The sequence below is a fragment of the Antechinus flavipes genome, chromosome 5, assembly GCF_016432865.1.
Source record: "Antechinus flavipes isolate AdamAnt ecotype Samford, QLD, Australia chromosome 5, AdamAnt_v2, whole genome shotgun sequence".
Taxonomy (NCBI): domain Eukaryota; kingdom Metazoa; phylum Chordata; class Mammalia; order Dasyuromorphia; family Dasyuridae; genus Antechinus; species Antechinus flavipes.
Window position 1 is genome coordinate 228,608,411 of NC_067402.1, and position 20,219 is coordinate 228,628,629.

The following is a 20,219-nucleotide window of genomic DNA, read 5'->3' on the forward strand; positions in this document are numbered from 1 at the left end:
TCATAGGAAACTAAGCAAAGAGGAGATATACTGACAGATATACTCTTCTTTGGCTCTTTAAAATAAGACCAAGCTCCGACTTGAGGTTTAAAAGACTGACAGACTGGTTTAGGAGACAAGATTTTTGTAAACGAAGTCCCTCAGATCTCTGGCTGGTCTTGAAAACTTTAGGAATTCATATAAGCTCTCTTGTCAGTCAATCAGCAGTATTGAGTCCATGTGTTTAGAGAACTATACTAGCTAGATATTTTAAGCAATAAGACAGATGTCTTAACATTTTTAGTTTGGCACTTCAATATTAGAAGAAAAAGGCTTTCAGAGATTTCTGATATATCATGAATATTTTGCATGAAGGGGAATATTGATGGGGAAGGAGAAAATATTTTGGAAAAAATATGGTACAAGAAGAGAAGACTAGAGATGGGAAATATAGGTACTGTTGGGAGAACTGATTCCCACAGTGAAGACTGACTTGTCTCTTCTGAGCATTCTATTTCTGTTATGTGCTGCCCCTGCAGGAGCGATTTCAGGTGAAGAATCCTCCCCACACTTATATCCAGAAACTACAGAGCTTCCTGGACCCCAGTGTGACTCGAAAGGTGATGTATTTTTTATGCTGAATTTTGGGTTCTACTTTTTGTGGTCCTCGTGATTTTGTGCAGTTAAAAGAATATTTTCATTTGGAAATGGGGATAGGATTGTGGGGATTGAGCTACCTCTAAGGGAGAATTGATATGCCATGATACTATAAGAGTCATTTTAAGCTGTGGTCCTAGAATGTTGTGCTTCCTGCATTGCTTTTGTTCTACAAAATTAGGGTGGGGTCCTTTGGGAATGACTGAGAATTTGATGTTTGTAGAAGTTCAGGAGGAGAGTCCAAGAATCGACCAAAGTGCTGAGGGAACTAGAGATCTCTCTTCGGACTAATTACATTGGGTAAGTTGAACTGATCTAAGCATGTTGACTGTTGCAAGTGGATGAATGTCATTGTCACTTAGAACTCCTTTGACCTCTATGTGGAAGAATGAGCCTATTTCTGTTATGGTTTTTTGCTCTGGACTTCTTAAGGGTTACAGGCTGTTCATTTTTCTGGCTTCTTTCCCCATTAGCTCTGCCAGCTGATGACTAGATAATACTGGCAAACTGAAGTCTTTCCTGTGGTCTTTATCCTAGAGCTTTGTGTTTAAAAAATATTCCCACAGCAGCAGCTTGTGGGGTGGAGGCAAGGCTTGAATCAAAGGAAATCCAGAGAAGCTTCAGAAGTTCATTTCGATTGGACTAGAATTGGTTCTTTGCTATTTGGGGACTAGCAACCTAAGGAGTTCGGATTCTGAGAAAGTAGATTCCCCATTTGACCCCTAAAGAGAGGTTAAATTTCAGGTCCCAGAAAGACTCTTCATATAGAGTGAGGATAGGTTCTGGTTTCCAAACTCTGTTCTGGTAACTCTCTGAAATGGGGCATAAGTTTGGTGTTCTTAAGTCTATAAGAAGATAGGTGAGGGAACCAGAGAATACTGAGAATGCATAGAGTGATTGTGTTAGGTAAGAGTGAAGTGGAAAAGTGCATAGCTTTACTGTGTCAGGACTAAGGAAAGATTAGACTGGGAAAACTGTATATCCAGTTAACAGTTAGAACTGAAGATAAATAGATAAAAAAGAGACCAAGAGCAAACTCTTAGTCTCATTTAGGTCCATTTGATCTGAGATCATTGACCAGAGTAGAATCTCTCTATAACATCCTTAGTTAAAAGATGTTGGACCTCTTGCTTGATGAACTTCAGTAAAGGAGAGCTCCCTACTTTCCAAGGTTCCAATTTGGGACAATTCTTAATTGTTAGGAAGTTTTCTATTATATTAAGCTGAAATTTGCGCCTCTGCAACTTCTATCTGTTACAGCTACTAGTTCTTCCCTCTGGGGATAAGTTGAACAAGTCTAATGCTCTTTTTTGTATAATAGCTCTTAAAATGCTGAAGACAGACAGGTAAAATGTTTCATACGCCCCCAGACCATATTTTTCCTGGGCTTTATGATCCCCACTTTTTTCGTGAGATCCTTACATATGTGGCCCTCCATCATCCTGGTCACCTCTTTTGGAAATTTTTCTGCTTGTCACTTTTATACATTATTACCATCCTATCTGAACAGTCATCCCATTCCCTTTTTGGATGCTCATTTTCTTTGCCCTCCAACAAAGCCAAAAAGTCATTTTCATTATCCTTAGCATTTGTAACAAGCCTCAGATATGTGGGGAGAAGAAGCACACTTGGGGCCCAAGGAGAGACTAGAGTAGGACTATTGCCAGTTCTGTATTCCCTGACTTCCTGTGAGTAGCAATGGAAAGAGAAGAGAACAAAGCCCAGTGATGCTTTTTTGTCTTTTATCCAAGCTGAATGTTGGCCGATAGCCACCTACTCATTTATCCACACTACATATATGTCTGGGCTGACTTTGCCTACAGTTCTTGGCAAGGGAAGGTAGGAAGTAGGCAGGACACCTGGAGAGCTACAGCAGTAATGGGAAATGTCACCAGAGAATTTCCTGTCCTTGGTAGCTACTGCCCAATTTATTGTCAAATCAAATACTGAAAACAGCTTTTAGATTTCCTAAAATCTTAATTTGGCAAATTTTATAATTTATAATTTATAATTTTTATAATGTCAGGTAGGAAGAAGAACCCAAGCACTGAAAAGAGAAGGGGTTTGATGTTGATGTACCTGATTAGAGCTAATCATTGGAACCTATGCAGATACTTTCACAGATTTCAGCCCTCTTCTTCCCCCCCATGATCATCCTGTCAAATGCACAGAGAATTAAGTAGTTTATCACTGCTTATATGATTCCAGGGTTCTTCCTGGGCTTCTTGTAGTTCTTATGAAATTCTTGTTGCAGTCAAATGCTCAAGAAGGAAAGGCCATAGAGTAGTAAGTGGCTCTATGGCCCTTCACCCCACCCCTATTTCTTCTTTCTAATAACCTTTCTAACTAGAAAGCTATAGCTATAACTATAGCAGAATGGCTTTTGACCCCATGTGAATTCTCTGCGTGTCTTCTGGACTCAGGATTTGTCGATAGTAGGTAGAAGGGACCATAGGATCCATAAGCTTATAGCCTCTAGGACACTAGGCTCTGATGTTAGAGCCTTCTCCTTTTTCCTAACCATGACCCTCTGCTTTTAGGACTCTGGCCTCCTGTAAGTTAAATTTCGTCTTACGTTAGCCCAAAACCAGACAGTCACCCCAATTCTCAGACATTTCTAAATCATGTAGCTGTGTGTGTATTCTTTGAACTCCTTTCCCCTTTCTAACCAGTTCTTCTTGATATATTATCTTCTCCTTTAAGAATATAAATCAGCAAGTAGGCTTTTTCAAGATTGGCTTGCTTCTTTTGGTATTCTCAGTATTTTAATAGAGTATCCAGCACATAGTAACTGTTTCTCCTTTTCAGGATACTGCTCTCTTTTGATTTCCTTCCTACCTGTTCTGACTGTTCCTTCTCAATCTTTTTTATTGGATTATCATCATCCACAAAATGCCCCCTAACTGTAAGTGTTCCTCCTCCCACCCCTGCTCAGGCCTTGATACTCTTCTTTCTCTTTGTGACTTCATTCACTCACATGGGTTTAATTATCACCTCTATATTGATGATTATATTTATAGCCTTGGGGTAGGGTAAGGCAGGAGAGGGGAAAAGAGAAAGATGGGGAGGAGAGGGAGAAGGAAACACTGTTCTGGCCAGAGAAACCTCTAAGAAAGAGGCTGAGCATAGACACTTGATATGCAAATCCTCCTCCTGCCAGGGATGATTCACAGAACTGAAGGAAGGAATTAAAGTTAAAATGAAACAACCTCAAAATGTAGAAAATTCTTGTGATGATAGATTAATTAGTCAATCTGTAAACATTTATTAAGTGCTCATGGTGTACCATTGTGCAAAAGACCAGGGGTCTAAAAAGCAATAAAAGATTATCCCTACCTTCAAGGAGTTTATGATCTAATGTGGGAGACAAATGCAATCAAATACAAAGCAAGCTATAAATAATTAACAGAGGAAAGGCATTAGAATTAAGAGGAGTTGGGGAAGTTTCCTATAGAAAATGAGATTTTAGGAAGCAGGGAAATCAGTAGTCAAGAGTGGAAGAGAGAGAGTTTTCCAGGTATGGGAGATAGCCTGAGAAAATGCTAAGAGATGGGAGTAGCTTCTTCATGGAACAGCCAAGAGGCCAGGGTCACTGAATAGACTAGTAATTGGTGGAGAGTAAGATATAAAAAGACTGGAAAAGATAGAAGGGAGCTAAATTATGGAGTGCTTTGAATGCTAAGCAGAGGATTTTATATTTGATCCTGAAGGTGATAGGTAGCCACTAAAGCTTATCGAATAGGATAATAAGGACATGATCAGACGTCTGCTTTTAGGACAATCACTTTAGCAGCTGAATGGAGGTTGGTTTGGAGTGGGGAGAGACTTGAGACAAACTGATCCATCAGCTGGTTATTGAGTGAGGTGATGAGGGCCTGTACTACGGTAGTGGCAATGTGAGAGTGGGATAGTGAGTTGATAAGGGAGATATATTAGGATTATTATATACTATATTACTATATAATATACACAATTAGCAGCTGTGAGGGCCCAGTTGAAGCTATATAAGATAAATTTGTAGTGGACCCAGTCAGAATAGTTCAGTAGCACATGTAGGAGCAAAGGTAACAACTAGTGGGAATAATCCAGGGCTGAGCTGTCTCTGGATATAATCAGTGAAATGATAGGGGGGCAAAGAATTCAAAAGAGAAGGACAACATAAAATTCACCATGAGGTCAAGATGGGGAAAGGAAGAGAAAGTGCATGCAGAGAAGATGGGCTGAGAGAGAATTGAGGGGTCAAGGGATTGGAAATCCCAGGGTAGACAAAGAATGTAGGCTATGTAAAGGAAGTCAGAGGGAGAGGTTACTTGGAGGTGGTAGATTTATGGGTGATGACAAGTGATGGATGGATTTATGGGTGATGATCAATGGTATGATCATCTTTGTATATAGTTGAGGAGGAATGGAGGAACAGGTCATGGAAAGTGAATAGGTTAAGAAGCTGAGTATTTGAGGGAGAGTCAGTATATATGTTGGAATCCTCTAACATGATTCTTTAATGATACCATGTCAAATTATTGGTCTTTTAACCATTTTCCAAGATGAAATCCAAGAAATATTCTAAGAAGTTAAGAAAAACTTGGCAAAATGAAATTCAAGCAAGCATTAGAACATTTTAGGATTAGAACTAAAGCAATTGAAGGAACTGATTACTCAGTTATATGCAAAATAAAATTTTGGACTTCAAATCCAAAATCTTACCATAGATACCATGGAAGGTCCCTAGGAAGAATAGGGCCTGGGATGGTTTATAGCCAGAGAAGTGTCTAAAGACACACTTTTCTCTCCTGACTTAACATTTCAGAAGTCTGACCTGTGACTCCATCTTATCTTTTTTGTATCTCTTAAGTTAAGAAAGTGTGAGGTTGATATGATAGTAAGTAGGACAAGAGAACAAAGCCCAGAGATGGGAAGAGCAGAAAGCTGGTTCTCAGTACCTAGTGAATTAAAAGTGTGACAGGAGGAGCATCTGAGTTGGGCTGCATGAGAGCACTTTAAGCCTTTAGGAGAACACCACAAGGGACAGAAAATGACATTTCTGAGCAGCTTTTACTTAGTTACTTGCTTATTGTGTGCACTGGTATTTCTGCCTTGCTTAGGTGCCCTTTAACCTTTCCTTAACATTTTAAGGGCCTGAAAATAGCAATGTGGATTCAGACAGGAAATGAGATGGGGGTGGGGAGCTGGAGAGCAGACAGACAGGAAATGGGAGGCCTGTCGGCCCCGGAGAGGAAGCTAACTTGAGGCAGCTCCAGTGTCAGCTTCAGCCTGAGCTTACTGCCAGATCTCCACCAAGACTGGCTTTCTGGGCCAGATCTGCTTGAAGGGTGTGGCTTGCGTCATGGTACCTGGTGTCCAAATTTATCTCTCCCACCCCAGCCGAAGTTTGGTAGAGATTGTCCTGCCAGAGGTGCCAGAAAGTTACATGCATTCTGATTTAACAGAAAACTCCAGAGATGAGAGAGCTTTATGTGCCCTCTGTGTAGGAGTGATGTATCACACAGCTTAGGTGTGTCTAAGGCTCTTAGCTTTCAAGGTCTTTCAATGTCTCTTAATGCCATATTTTAGGATTGAAAAAAGTAGGATGAGAAGTTATTAGTTTGTGGCCATAATTAAACTTTTAAGGTATTATGTCCTGAGCTCAGAGATAGGAAGAACATATTCTCCCATTTTCAGGATATTAAGTAGGACTTAGGACTAGTAAAATAGTTGTCTAGTAAGGTGGTTGTCTTTTAAGGGCTTTGGGCTATTAAAAACCATCATAATTTTAGAAACCCCTTCTTCCTCCTGACAGATCACTCTGTATTGTTATGATTAATGGAATTAATTCCTTAATTCAGTTTTCTATTTTTGTTTCCCCCGGCCAGGAAAAAGCAGCAGTCTAGGTTTCCCAACCTGAGATTGGTCTGAACAAATTAAAATTTAATTGGTAAATATTTAACAAAACAAATAAAAACATAATAGAACATAAGTAATGCAAATATGTGATTTTCTGAGTGGGTATGTTCCCAGCAGGAATCCTTTTAGTGGCCTCTGTTTCTTTTTGAATTTGATATTCCTGGTATGAGGGCTTTGGGAAAGGGGCTGATTTCTTCACTGGTTTCAAGGTCAGTCTTTCAGAACAGTGTCATGGCTCCAGGGTTGAGAGGATCTTGACTGTTGTTACTGTGACAATACTGTGATGGTTAGTGGCAGTGCAGAGAGTTGAGGTGTGAGAATCCCCTTTTGGTCAGCACAGGTTCATCGTGAAAGGATTCACAAACCTGAAATAGTAGACTGGCAAAAAGGAAGTTTATTGGCACTGCAGAAGTCAGCTTTGCTAGGAGACTGACTTCCTCAGTGGCAAGGTTCTGGCAGAGAGATAAAGGTCCTAGGAAAGAAATCCTGGCAGAGAGATAAACAGAGGTATTAACACTGAGAAAAGGGTGTCTCTTCACAGTGGACAGGATCCTGGTAGACACCTGTGCAAATTATGAGTTTAAAATTGTATTGTTTTATAGGAAATCTGAGATTGAAGTTTCAACTGAATGAAATTACTGCCCCCAGGCCTAGATTTCCAGTAGAATGAGAACATTTAAGTTCAAGATAAATAGAAGTGGTCTTGGACTAATTTTAAGCTCAATAGAGGGTACAGCTAGTCCCACTAAGATAACAGAATGAAACCAAGAAACAGAATGAGACCCTTATCTCTCTGCCAGGACCTTGCCACTGAGGAAGTCAGTCTCCTAGCAAAGCTGACTTCTGCAGTGCCAATAAACTTCCTTTTTGCCAGTCTACTATTTCAGGTTTGTGAATCCTTTCACGTTGAACCTGTGCTGACCAAAAGGGGATTCTCACACCTCAACTCTCTGCACTGCCACTAACCATCACAGTACTGTCACAGTAACAATAGTCAAGATCCTCTCAACCCTGGAGCCAAAAATAATAGCCAAAACTTATCTTGATTTCCTGAGTCAAGTCTTTCTTAGAGTTCAAGGAGAGTTTCTCCCCACCAAAGTCAGAGGACAGTTTCAGGGTTCCCCCCATCAACTGATGTTCCCTACTCCACACAGTACACCAGCTTTATGAACAACAATGCTGAGTTGTCTGTATTTCCTGTCTGCAGATGGGTCCGAGAATTTTTGAGCGATGAGAACAAAGGACTGGATGTGTTGGTCGATTACCTGTCTTTTGCACAGTGTTCTGTCATGTGAGTATAGCATGAAAGTTAGGGTTGAGAAAAAAAAATAGAGAGTAAAGCCATTGCCACCTGCCCCTCACTTTCTTTCTTTGACTTAAATAAGCAGGTAACTTCTGGGCCTAGCAGTAGACTGAATGGAGAAATGTTTTTGTGGTTAACTTTGGGGTTTTTTAGTGGGAGGAGAAATGCTATTACTGGAGAATCTTTTTCCTAGCCATTCAGAGATCCTAAAACTCCTTGTGAAATTAGAATATAGAATATACATTTGGAGAAGTAAACATATATACAGGTAAGCAATCTTTGTTTCTCTTGAAGTGATTGAAGGTACAATTTGACTTCAGAGGTCATTGGAACAGTCTTTAGAGGGGATTAGAAATACCTCTGAGATGAAAATGAAACTTATAATTAGGAATTTTTCCTTTGAAGCTAACTGGAGACTTTGTGACAGAAGAATTTTTGGTTTTCCCTCCTCCCTGGATTCTTTTTAGAGATAGTTCAGATAGAAAAGGATCTGAATCCCATAGTCTGAATGGAAGACAGTATTGAATATGCATTGACCACCTCACCCAAGAAGTGAAAATATACCTGGTAACACTAATAAAAATGAGGAGATGATGATGAACTGGATTTTTCATAGTACTTTTTAGTTTGCAAAGTGCTATATATATTATCTCATTTAATCTCACAAGTTGGGTATTAGTAATACCTCCATTTTACTAATGAGGAAACTGAGATTGAGAGCTGTTGTAACCTTTAAAGTTTTTCATTTGCCAACTTAATCCTGAGCTTTTACTTTTCACAGAGTCCTTTTTTTTGGTATTCAATCTACCCCCAAAAGTGTGATCAATGGGAGGGGTATATATTCCAACGTTTTTCTTACATTATTCCTTCAGCATCACTCTTTAAAAACAAACAAACCAAAAAAAAACACTTGTCAGCAATTCTCAGGCTAGTGGCTGTCCTTTCCCCCTATGGTCATGGTCAGTATTTGGAGAAATCTAGACCTAATCTGCCAGATCATTAATCTCTAGAAGACTGCTATGTTTAGTCCTTGAAATCTTTCATTTTTGCTTAACATTGGTATTGTCTAGTTAGATTCTGGGTTCCATGTTGGGAGGAAGTTGGCCAGATTGTGACCATTTGTTGCTGTTATTTAATCATTTTTGGGTCATGTCTGACTCTTCATGACCCCATTTAGGTTCTCTTGGCAGAGATACCGGTGTGTCTCTTCGTGCTCCTTGTCCTTCATGTCCTCCAGATCATTTTACAGATGAGAAAACAGACAGACAGGGTCACACATCTACAAAACATCAGAGGCTGGATTTGACCTCAGGTCTTCCTGTCCTTTGGCTGGCACTCTATCCACTACACCACTTCACGATGACCACATTGCCAGCCAAGGTCCTCTTTCCCACATAAAAGCAGGTTCATCCATAAGTTGTGATTACCTAGAGGATTTCTAATCCCTAGAAGTGTGAGAAGCAGCTCTGAGCTGGCTCCCCTAGAAGTGTGAGAAGCAGTTCTGAGCTGACTCTGTGGACATGTAGTGCCCTCATCGCCTTGCCATGCTTTGTGGCCAGAAGCAGCCAGAAGAGGTGGATTCCCAGATCTTCCAGAAGGATGGGCTCAGGGTCAGCCCTGGTGCTCCTACTCCCCACTAAGGGTCATAGTTTTTGATTGAGAACAGAAATGGACCCCTCTTATTTGCTCAGAAAGGTAGGCTGACATGCCTAAGGGTCCATGGGATATGAGGAGCAGAGCCAACATTTGACCTCTGCTGTTTGTACCCCTTAATGCTGTCTCCTTGTCCTAATTATCTTTGCCGCCCTCAGTCTGTATGCTACTCTCTGCTGTCCTGGCCTTTGCTCCTTGTTGCTAAGGAGATGCAAATCATTGAAGCTATCTGCAGCAGCCTTATCTGAGCCTCTTCTCTATGTGCATGCATATGTGTATCTGGTGTGTCTTTCCGTGCTCCAGGTTTGATTTTGAGGGTCTGGAAAGCAGTGATGAAGGAGCTTTTGAGAAGCTGCGATCCTGGAGCAAGTCCATCGAGGATCTGCAGCAGCAGCCCAGTGCCTTGTCCACTCCCTTTGCCAGTAGCCTTGCTCGCTCTGCCCGCCAGTCTGTGCTACGGTATGTATCAGCCTTGCTGTGTGTGCCAGCCTGCTTTCTTCCTCCTACTCCTGCTCCTCTCCCCTGTGAGCCAGCCAAAGTGATGGCAATGAGCACTCATGGCTTTCCCCTTTCTTTCTCCATCTCTCTGCTTCCAGGGCTCGGCTCTCTTTCCTTCTGCCTGACAGTCTGTCCTCTGGTTTGTGCTCTCTCTGTCCCCCTGGTTCTGCCTAGCAGTTTTGTCTTGGGTAAGTACTTGTTCCTGTGGCTGTGCCCCCACCTCTTCTGGAAATCTTTTCCCCTCTCACTTTATCCCTGGAAAATTTCTTTCCTTAAACTGTTTTAAAAAATCCTTTTATAACCCCTCTTACCCTGGGAGAATGTCATCTTTCCTGCTAGTTCTTTTCCACATGTATTTGGGAGTTCAGGGCCTTTTTTCTGTCTGGTGTTTTTCTTCCGCTAGCTAGCACATGTTCTTCCTTCTGTTCTCTGTTTTGACTTCTGGATGTTTTTATTTTTCATAAGCTTCTTTGAGTCCAAGCAGCCTTATTTTTTTAACTGCTCCCCTTCCCTTTGATTTTTCCTTCCTCTTTGGAGGGGCTTTTCTTCCAAAGTACATTTATCTTTGCTCCCTTCAGCCTGTATGCTGGTCTCTGCTGTCCTGACCTTTGCTCCTTGTTGCTAAGGAGACACACACACACGTACTCATATGTATGTCTGGGACGTTTTAAAGAACCATCATATCTAAAGACAGAATGGTATAACAACTCAATCCTTTTCAGCCCAGTAATTCCTTCTCTTGGTTTCTTGTTTCTCCTTTCTTTGGACTCTGCCCATCTCAAGCCCATATCACTCTCCTTTGTTTTTTTGGGGGATTGCTCTCCATATTGTTTTGTTCCAACTATACCCTCAGGCTTCCTGAGTCTTTCCCTGAAAGATGCTATATATGCTGCCTTTCTGGAATGCCTTGCAAGATATTGAGTTTCTGGCCCTGAGTCTGAGGACTTATAGGAGGTATAGACACCTAGAAAATACAGGCCAGATGTGTAATTACCTGGATGATACCTCGAGTTGGGGCTTAACTCTCTTTTTCATGGGATATCAGACATGGGGTGGCAAGCAGGAGATTCAAACCCTAAAGCTGTATAGAATGTGTGGTAATGGTGGGTTCCTTGGGAAGCTAATCTCACTAGATTAAACAAATTGGTCATTGAGAGTAAGAAGGTAGTAAATTGAAAAATAGGATTATTCCTTGTTGGCTTGGAATTCCAGCACTTTAATTCTTCAGAGATAGCTGGTTAAAAAGTCTTTAGAAATGAAGATGTCCTGTGAACTGGTAGCTGGTAGTCTAGCTGGGCCTAGATTCCAGGTTTGGAAATTAGAATAGTGAGCTGTTAGGGAGAAATTGGAAAGTGAAGAGGAGTTAGTTACTTCAGAATCTCATTCACAAATATTCTAGAAGATTAGCCTGTTGTGATTGATGTAGTTTGAGGTTCCTGGAGCATCATCTGCTAGTAATGTTAGCTTCAACATTAAATATTTAAAGATTAGTCTTACACCACTTGGCTCCAGAGGGTACAACCAAGGGCACCAGGTATAAATTGCAAAGGAACAAAGATAGGCTTGATAACAGGAAGTACTTCTTCCTATAAAAGCTATAAAATAGAATTGAGTACCTTTATACGTGGGGAGGGGGCAGGACAAGGGGTGTCCTGCATATATCCTTTGTGGTCTTCTGACAAGTGGCTAGACAAGCACTTGTTGATCAGGTGTATTTTATTTGAGGTTTCCTTTTATATGTGAGTTGAACTGCTATATAGTTGCTGAGGTCCCCTCCAACTTTTAAATTTTGTTATTTTGTAAAGCCTCCTCTCCTCCCCAGGTACAGCACACTTCCTGGGAGAAGGGCCCTGAAGAACTCCCGCCTTGTAAGCCAGAAGGATGATGTCCATGTCTGTATCCTCTGCCTCAGGGCTATTATGAACTACCAGGTACAAAAAAAGACAACTCTGACCTACTTGACCTTGTAGTACCCCGTGTAGCCATAAGCCAGCTTTGCCTTAACGGGTAAGCATTTAGCAAACTGAAATTCTTCTTTGAATCCCCTTTCCTTAGACATTTGGAAGGGGTCTGTATTGGTATCAAGACGTATGATCACCCAAAGCTCAGTGAACCAACCCTGTCTTATCTAACAAAATGTTATATTTGGCTATAACTTTATGTCCTTCCTTATGTAGAATGGAGAGAAAATATCAAAAATCATTTTCTACCTTGCAGCTGGCTGAGCATTCCCTTTGTGGTCTGTTCATCTTTCTATTCTTTTTTCCTACAGTATGGATTCAACCTGGTTATGTCCCATCCTCATGCTGTCAATGAGATTGCCCTCAGTCTCAACAACAAGAACCCCAGGTGAGGGCCCTTGCCAAGCCCCAACTTATAGAGACATATACCTATCTGTCCCTGACAAGGAATTCTTCTCTGTGGCTATAAAAGACCTCACCAAAGACCAATTTTTTTCTTGCTTGGGAAAAATGGAATGTCTATTTTCCCTTAATTTACAGTAGCTTAGTGTGAGAAAGCTGGCCCTCCTGGCCTACTGCTTTCCACTATTTCTGGATTCCCCTGTGCTGAATGATCAGTGGTTAAAATGTGCCTTTGTTGGAGAAGTCCAGAGATAGTTAGGACCTGTACATGTCTTTTTCTTGTCCCCAGGACCAAAGCCCTTGTTTTGGAGCTGCTAGCTGCTGTATGCTTGGTGAGGGGAGGCCATGAAATCATCCTTGCTGCCTTTGACAACTTTAAAGAGGTCAGCTTCTGCTTGTGGGAGAGGGAAGAGTAACTGGGATGGTGAAAGTGAGAGACTAGCTGAGCATTACCCTTTATAGTCTAGGGTTAATTTGACTTTTTTTTTTTTTTTACTTTTTTGAGTTTTTGTATAAGCGTCTGCTGCCACCTCAAAAATGGACTTTATCCTTGAGTAGGGAAGAGAGGGAAGAAAGGCCTTGCCAGAAAAGCTCATGACCAGATGACCTGAGCTGCCCTGGAACAGCTAGATCAAAGCATGTATGTCCAGGGAAGATGAAGTAAGAGAGCCAACATTTTGACTTCAGGTTTCCTGATCCAGTTTTCTTTTATATCACCTAAACTCTTTCCTCTCAGAATTGCCCATTTCAGAGAGAATCCCTTTCAGTCAGTGTTTCTGGGGCCAGTTTCCCTTAACTAGGTAACTAGTGCTTGGGTGCATCAGTGGTGCTGTGTGATGAAGCTGTGTTTGTTCCATGCAGGTATGCAAAGAGCTCTACCGATTTGAAAAGTTGATGGAATACTTCCGGAATGAGGACAGCAATATCGACTTTATGGTGAGGACCTGAATTTGGGTCAGGCAGAGCCAGGTTTTTTAGGGAGATGTGTACATAGCATATTCCTATAGGTCCATAAACATTTGGAAAGGGTGAGACTAATATTTTCATAAATTCTTCAATTTCATAAATTCCTTAGATTAGCCCTTAACACAATTTGACCTCAGTGGGTACTTGCAGATTGCCTACTCCATTATACTTTCAAAATCCTGAGGATAACATGGCTGAACTCTCCCAGCTTTGTCTCTTCCTATTTTTTGGCAACCTTGTCCTCTGTGATATTGATCTCATCAGAGTTAGATTCCGTCTTTCCTTCTCATTCATTTATATTCCCTGACCCAAATTCCCATAATAATTGAGAGTATTTGGGCCCCATTTCAAGGCCCCATGGCCTACCTGGCCATTTTTCCCAGTACTGGTTACATCTTCTCTCATAGTTCCAAACTCGATGACCCCCAGAGGAACAATTATGAAACTTCTTGTTCCCTGTTTTTCTGCTGCTATCACTCACCAACTGCTCCTCCTTTGAAGTTAACTGATATTGGTGTAGTTACCTTCTCCACAGTTTTGACCTTCTATCCTCCTCACATCCTTTCTTTCATTCTTTAAGCCTACTAATCCCATCAGTATTCCTCAGTATTCTGTTTCTCAAGTCCTCCCTCACTAGTTTTCCTTTTACTTAACTTGAACGAATCTTTTCTGCTTTATAACCCCTGCCCATCCCTTGAGTCTCCTTTTCTGCATCTCTTGTCTCCGGGAAGCTTTCCTTGATAAAATGATTGAGGAGAGTTTGGACTTGGTCACATTACATTCCTTCTTGAAGAAAGCAGTACAGTGGCTCTTAGTGGATACCTGTCACGTGACCAGGGTATTTCCATTCTGATGGTGATAATGACAGCTGGCATTTATTTGGTTTTCTAAACACTGTAAAGTGCTTTGCAAACATTATCTCTTTTGGTTCTCACAATCCTGGGATTTTATTTACACAGATGAGGAAAAATGGTCTCTGTGATTAGAACATGTTAAAACTAAATTAACATGAATGATAAAATAATTATGTGCTGCCTCCTCTGCTTCCTGGATTCTCTCCTCACTGCTTTGTTTCTCTGAGTTTTTTCCTTGCTTGGTTTCTTTTCCCCCTTCTCCAGGTGGCCTGCATGCAGTTCATCAACATTGTGGTACATTCGGTGGAAGATATGAATTTCCGAGTCCATCTTCAATATGAATTCACCAAACTTGGACTGGAAGAGTTCCTGCAGGTGAGCCTTAACCCTAACCCTACTCTAAAACATCTTTCCCAGCCAGTCTTCTTCCCATTGCTTCTCTTACGAGATACTTAGTTTTCAGGATGCATTCCAGTTCTTTGATTAACCCTTATTATAGCTTGAGGCTTTGCATTAATTTGCTATAAAAGATTCTTCACTCAAATAGTTCTTCAGTCTGACCTTTTAAGGGATGGAGAAGGAAGGAAATGAGCATTTAACTTTGCCATGTACAGAGTACTGAGCTAAGTGCTTTACAATCATCATCTCTTTTGATGTTTACCATAATCCCTGGGAAATGAGTGCTTGATAACCAGATTTTATGAGGCCTTTCCTAATTAGCAAATTCTTCTTCTTCTCTTCTGCTCTTGCTCCTCCTGTCTTCCAGCATTCACAGAGACCTGATTATCTCTTCTACTTTCCCCTTCCCCCATGGCCTAACTGGCCATTTTTTCAAGTACTGGATGCATCTTCTTCTCATAGTCCCTAACATGACCCCCAAAGGAAGAATTATGAAATTTCTTGTTCCCTGTTGCTTTTCTACTGCCATCATTCACCAACTGCTCCAAATTAATCACCCACTAAAGATCCTGGTAGCTGCTACCTATCAGCTTCCTTTTTTTTTTTTTTTTTTTTTTCCCCATTTCTTACTCCTTTTCTGCCTAGACCTTATTCTGCCTAATCCTATTTACCATGGTGACCTCTAATCCCTCCACCCTTTTTTGACCTTCTGGACTTCTCCAGGCCGTCTGTGTTCTTACACAAACTCTTGTCCCCATTCAGTTAATTCTTCTACTGCTCCATTTTTCTATTGATGCTTATATTTTACCACACCTTATTTTACTTCTACTTATGTGCTATCAAGTACAAGCACAAAAGAAAAAATAGTCCTCATCAGGACATGAGGGAGACAGCATGAAAATAAAGAGGTATGAACTAGAGATCCTCAGCATAGAAAGGAGGTAATCAGAGAGAAGAAGGCACTACATCTGGGGAGACTGGTAAGGGTCTGCAGAAATAGCATTGGAGCCAAGTCTAGAAAGAAGCCACAGACACTTAGAGGTGAAGTTCCTGGGGCAGAGTCTTCCAAGAATGAAGGGTAGCTAACTAATATGTTCCCAACAGAGTTTCCAACAGGGAATATCAGATTCAAGGAGCAAACTTCCCACACCTCCCCCCTTCCAGTTCTTGTCAAGTAAAATCATTACTTGTAGAAAAATTTGTAGATTTTATAGAAATCTTTGTAGAAAAAATACTTTGTAGAAAAAATTGAAGCCATTTGCCATGTGCTCACCTCACAATGCCTTGCCATCCATCTGTACTATTTTCTTTACTCTAGTTTCTGATTAACAGGTGGAACTTCTCAACAAAATAAACCCTTCTGCATCTGCCCTTGATTCTATCCCTTCGAGTCTTTTCCAGAAGATAGCTTCCACAACCATACCCCTTTCTGTAATGTTCACTTTCTCCCTATTGACTAGTTTCTTCCTTGCTGTCTACAAATATATCCAAGGCTCCCCCATTCTTAAAAACACTATCTCCATAAGCTGTTGTCCCTATATTTCCTCTTTTCTCACCCCACCTTTTTGAAGAGGGTGTCTACTCTCATTGCTTCCTTTTCCTTTCCTCTCACTTTCTTCTAAATAATCTGAAATTTGGCTTCCAACTCCATCTCTTAACTGAAACTCTCTAAAGTTAACATGTGTTAACCTCTTAATTGCCAAGTCTTATGGCCTTTTCTAACTCCTGATCCTTCTTGATAAGGAGGATTCCTTGACATCCAGCCAGGACTAGTAGTAGTCATTCCCTTCTCTTCCCTCTATTCCAAACCTCTATTATTCCATTTAGGACAACTTCAGGACTTTGTTGTCACACTTCAACTCTGGGTCTAACTGTATCTTCCATATTTCCTGTTTTTTTTTTTCCCAGAAGTCAAGGCATACAGAGAGTGAGAAGTTGCAAGTGCAGATTCAGGCGTACCTAGATAATGTATTTGACGTTGGTGGACTGCTCGAGGATGCAGAAACCAAGAATGTGGCGCTGGAGAAGGTGGAAGAGCTGGAGGAGCACATTTCCCAAGTAGGTGCTGGCTCCTTTGGCTGCTTGAGACAAAGCGGAGGAATTGGATCTTGGTAGTTTTGGAGTAAAAACACAATCATCATTGAATGAAACCAAAGTCCTGGGGGTAGCTCTGGGAATAGTCTGGTCTCTGTCAGAAGTCCTCTACACAAGAAAAAACTGAGACTGAGCTTCACTTCCTGGAGTTGTGTTAGACCACAACAGATGATTTTGGTGCTGAAAATGAACCAGCCCTTGGGCCTGTGAGGCTGTTCATTTCTCACCAGGCCAAGATCACACACAGTTGTGTCAAGACTGTTGGCCCAAGGACTGAAGTCCTGTAGAGACTTCTCCCGTGCTTGTGTTTTGGAAGAATGAACAGCCCTTGGCACTGAGTGACAGATTCAATTTTAGCTTGGGAATGAGAGAGGCCCTGGCTATTATTTTTTGATTCATGTTCCTTTGAATCCCTAAAGCTACAGTAGTCAGTTGGGTCTCCTATTTTTTTTTTCTCTTTTAGTTATCAGAAAAGTTGCTAGATCTTGAAAATGAAAACATGATGCGTGTGGCAGAGCTAGAGAAGCAGCTGCTACAGCGGGAGAAGGAGCTAGAGAACATCAAGGTATTGGGGGTTAATGTAGAGGATTATCAGAAGGACCCCAGGAATCCTTTTGCATATTGGTAACATTTCTACTTCTAAAGAGCTTTTGAATCCTTTTATTTCTTTTTTTCCCCTAGGGAGAGAAAACCACTCTCCTGTTGGAAGTCAAGGCCCAGGGTGGATCACTGTGTGACTCTGTCCCATGATGAGTCAGGTGTAGAAGTAGGATTAAAATCTAATTACCAAATTGTCTGATTCCAACCTAGGACCACACTATTACCTCATTCCCCAAATTACCAAGAGCTGTTTGAGCTGGGGGTAATAGATGCCACAGAGTCCTGGTGTTGTAGATGGAGGTGGCCTTGCCATTCCATTTTTAAAAAGAATCTCTTCTGTTCTACTGCCTTGTTTATGCTGATTCATTTAAAATCAACTCCACTCTCATGTAATGTTTATTTTTTGATTCATGTTGCCTCCTTTACTCTGCTGTAGGCCTTTTCTGTTTCCATTTCTGAAGTTTTACTCCTTTGGGGACTCTGATAGAGACTGAGTAAGAAGCGCTGAGGTAGAAAATCCCTGAACTGGGGTATCCCTTGCCCTAATGCAGGTCCCAGAGGCAAATTGTACCTACTCTGTGCTCTACTTCTCCCACCTCATTAACTCTGTGCAGGAGACCTATGAAAACACAAATCATCAGGTACACACGCTTAGGAGGCTTATCAAGGAGAAGGAGGAAGCCTTTCAGCATAGGTGCCACCTGGATCCACATTCTCAGGCCTTGGAATCGATGGGTGATTTCACCAGAGTGGGCCCTACTGAACTCAGTGAGAGTGTGTTCCCATCAGACCTTGACCTAGTAGCCCCACCTTCACCCCCGGAAGAGACACTGCCCCTGGCTCCACCACCAGCTCCGCCCCTCCCACCTCCGGCACCCCCCCTGCCAGGTAACCATGTTCTTGGAATGCAGTGAGTGCCATGGTTTAGAAGGGTACCTATGATAGAGTCAGGGATGAGGAAACAAAATGGTGAACGGGTTATAGAATAGAGCTTTGAGTAAATGGTGAAGAACCAGAAGCCAAATAGCTGAGGGGATTAATGCAGTGGTCTTCAAGGTCAATCTGTTACACACACTCTTGTCTTCATGGGCAGAAAAAGAGGGAAGGGAGAATTTAAACTTGAGACAAGGAAAAAGGTCCACATTTTCTCAGTGCAAGTCAGTAGAATGTTAGTCTTTATGTAGAAATTTCAAAAAATAGTTGTGGGCCCTCATCACAGGCTTAGTCTGGAGCTAGGAAGGACATAAAGGCATTTCCCCCATTGTTCTGTCTTTCTTCCTTTCTTCCCTTAGAAAAATGTCCTCCTGCCCCGCCTCTCCCTGGAGCAGCTCCCTCAGTGGTCCTGACTGTGGGCCTGTCAGGTAAAAGAACCATCAAGATTGAGGTGGGGAATCAGGTGAGCAGAGAGGCTTCATTGGCTTGAATTGGACGGCAACAGCAAAAGGGTGTGTCCAGTACTCTCTGACCCCCCGGGGACCATACTGCCCAGTCTTTTTTTGGCCAAGATCCTAGGGTGGCTTAAGGTAGACACAGGTTAAATGACTTGTCCAAGATCACCCAACTATTTGGTGTCTGAGGCCATATTTGGACTTGGCATTTCTTGGAGTCAGGAATTGATTACTGAGCCATTTAGCTGTTGTCTCTAATCATACCTCTAAATTTCTCCATTGGTTTTCACCACTTCTCATCCATTCCAGCTATCCGTATCAAGAAACCAATCAAGACCAAGTTCCGTCTGCCTGTGTTTAATTGGACAGCACTGAAGCCCAACCAGATCAGTGGCACTGTCTTCAGTGAACTTGATGATGAGAAGATCCTAGAAGTGAGAGGAAGCTTGGGTTCAGGGGCCCAAACTACTAACCTTGCCTCAGCTAATCCCATTCATCCATCCAGCTCATCAGTCTGGGAGTTAATCAGGACTGATTCCTGAAGGCCCAAAGCTGTGTTAAAACTGGGAGGGCAGTGGTGGGGCCAGGATAGCCAGCCAGCTTGGGGAAATAGCATCTCCCTTGTTTCCATCAGGATCTGGATCTGGATAAGTTTGAGGAACTGTTCAAGACGAAGGCACAGGGTCCTGCTCTTGATCTTGTCTGCTCCAAGAACAAAACATCGCAAAAGGCAGCTAGCAAGGTTACCTTGCTGGAGGCCAACCGAGCCAAGAACCTGGCTATAACTCTGCGAAAGGCTGGCCGCTCAGCTGAGGAAATCTGCCGGGCAATCCATATGTAGGCCACCATGCTGCCTTGTTTCTTCTCTTTTCCTTCTCTCTGGGGACTTGGGACTTGCCACATCCTCCACATCCCATCTAAGTTAGGGCAGGTCAGAGCAAGGCCAGGATGCCAGGAAGCCCATCTCTGCTTGCTCTGTGGGCATTTTCACTGCTTCCCAGAGAGGCTGCTTTGGGAACAGCAGCCCTTGGTCCTTAATGATCCCCATTCCAGAGTTATAGCTCACCGTCCTCTTCCTGAGGATTAGGAAAGAGTGCTGGGAACAAGGGGTGGGACAGATGGAAGTTCTACAGGAGAAGGAGGTGAAAATGGTGGACAGATCCAAGGGACCTGAGACTGACTTCTCTTCTGTGGCATCAGGTTTGACCTGCAGACACTGCCGGTGGACTTTGTGGAGTGTCTTATGCGGTTCCTGCCAACGGAGGCCGAAGTAAAGCTCTTGCGGCAGTATGAGCGGGAGCGGCAGCCCCTGGAGGAGCTGGCAGCAGAGGACCGTTTCATGCTGCTCTTCAGCAAAGTGGAGCGACTGACTCAGCGCATGGCCGGCATGGCCTTCCTAGGCAACTTCCAGGACAATCTACAGATGCTCACTCCGGTACCCACCTCCTCCCTTAGCTCTCACCCCAACTCAGCATACGAGAGTGTCCCGGGCTGCCTGTCCACTTAGTCATTCCATCCAGCCTCCTTGGACCTCCAGCCTTGTAATTAACTTAGCTTCTTTGTC

General features: G+C 42.3%; 1 protein-coding gene across 4 annotated transcripts in view; it reads left to right on the forward strand.

Annotated features, from left to right (window-relative positions):
* Window positions 1-20,219, forward strand: part of FMNL3 (formin like 3) — an 82,240-nt gene that overhangs the window by 55,350 nt on the left and 6,671 nt on the right. For 2 of the 4 annotated variants that reach the window (XM_051963079.1, XM_051963077.1), the window contains exons 3-18: window positions 519-599; window positions 860-936; window positions 7,745-7,828; window positions 9,797-9,952; window positions 11,814-11,922; window positions 12,264-12,340; window positions 12,644-12,737; window positions 13,216-13,290; window positions 14,439-14,549; window positions 16,482-16,631; window positions 17,131-17,232; window positions 17,882-18,155; window positions 18,560-18,628; window positions 18,965-19,089; window positions 19,290-19,492; window positions 19,856-20,090. In XM_051963079.1, the coding sequence (XP_051819039.1) occupies window positions 519-599; window positions 860-936; window positions 7,745-7,828; window positions 9,797-9,952; window positions 11,814-11,922; window positions 12,264-12,340; window positions 12,644-12,737; window positions 13,216-13,290; window positions 14,439-14,549; window positions 16,482-16,631; window positions 17,131-17,232; window positions 17,882-18,155; window positions 18,560-18,628; window positions 18,965-19,089; window positions 19,290-19,492; window positions 19,856-20,090 (2,022 nt within the window). The remainder of the gene's footprint in view (window positions 1-518; window positions 600-859; window positions 937-7,744; window positions 7,829-9,796; window positions 9,953-11,813; window positions 11,923-12,263; window positions 12,341-12,643; window positions 12,738-13,215; window positions 13,291-14,438; window positions 14,550-16,481; window positions 16,632-17,130; window positions 17,233-17,881; window positions 18,156-18,559; window positions 18,629-18,964; window positions 19,090-19,289; window positions 19,493-19,855; window positions 20,091-20,219) is intronic. The other 2 variants (XM_051963078.1, XM_051963081.1) reach the window with 2 other exon arrangements.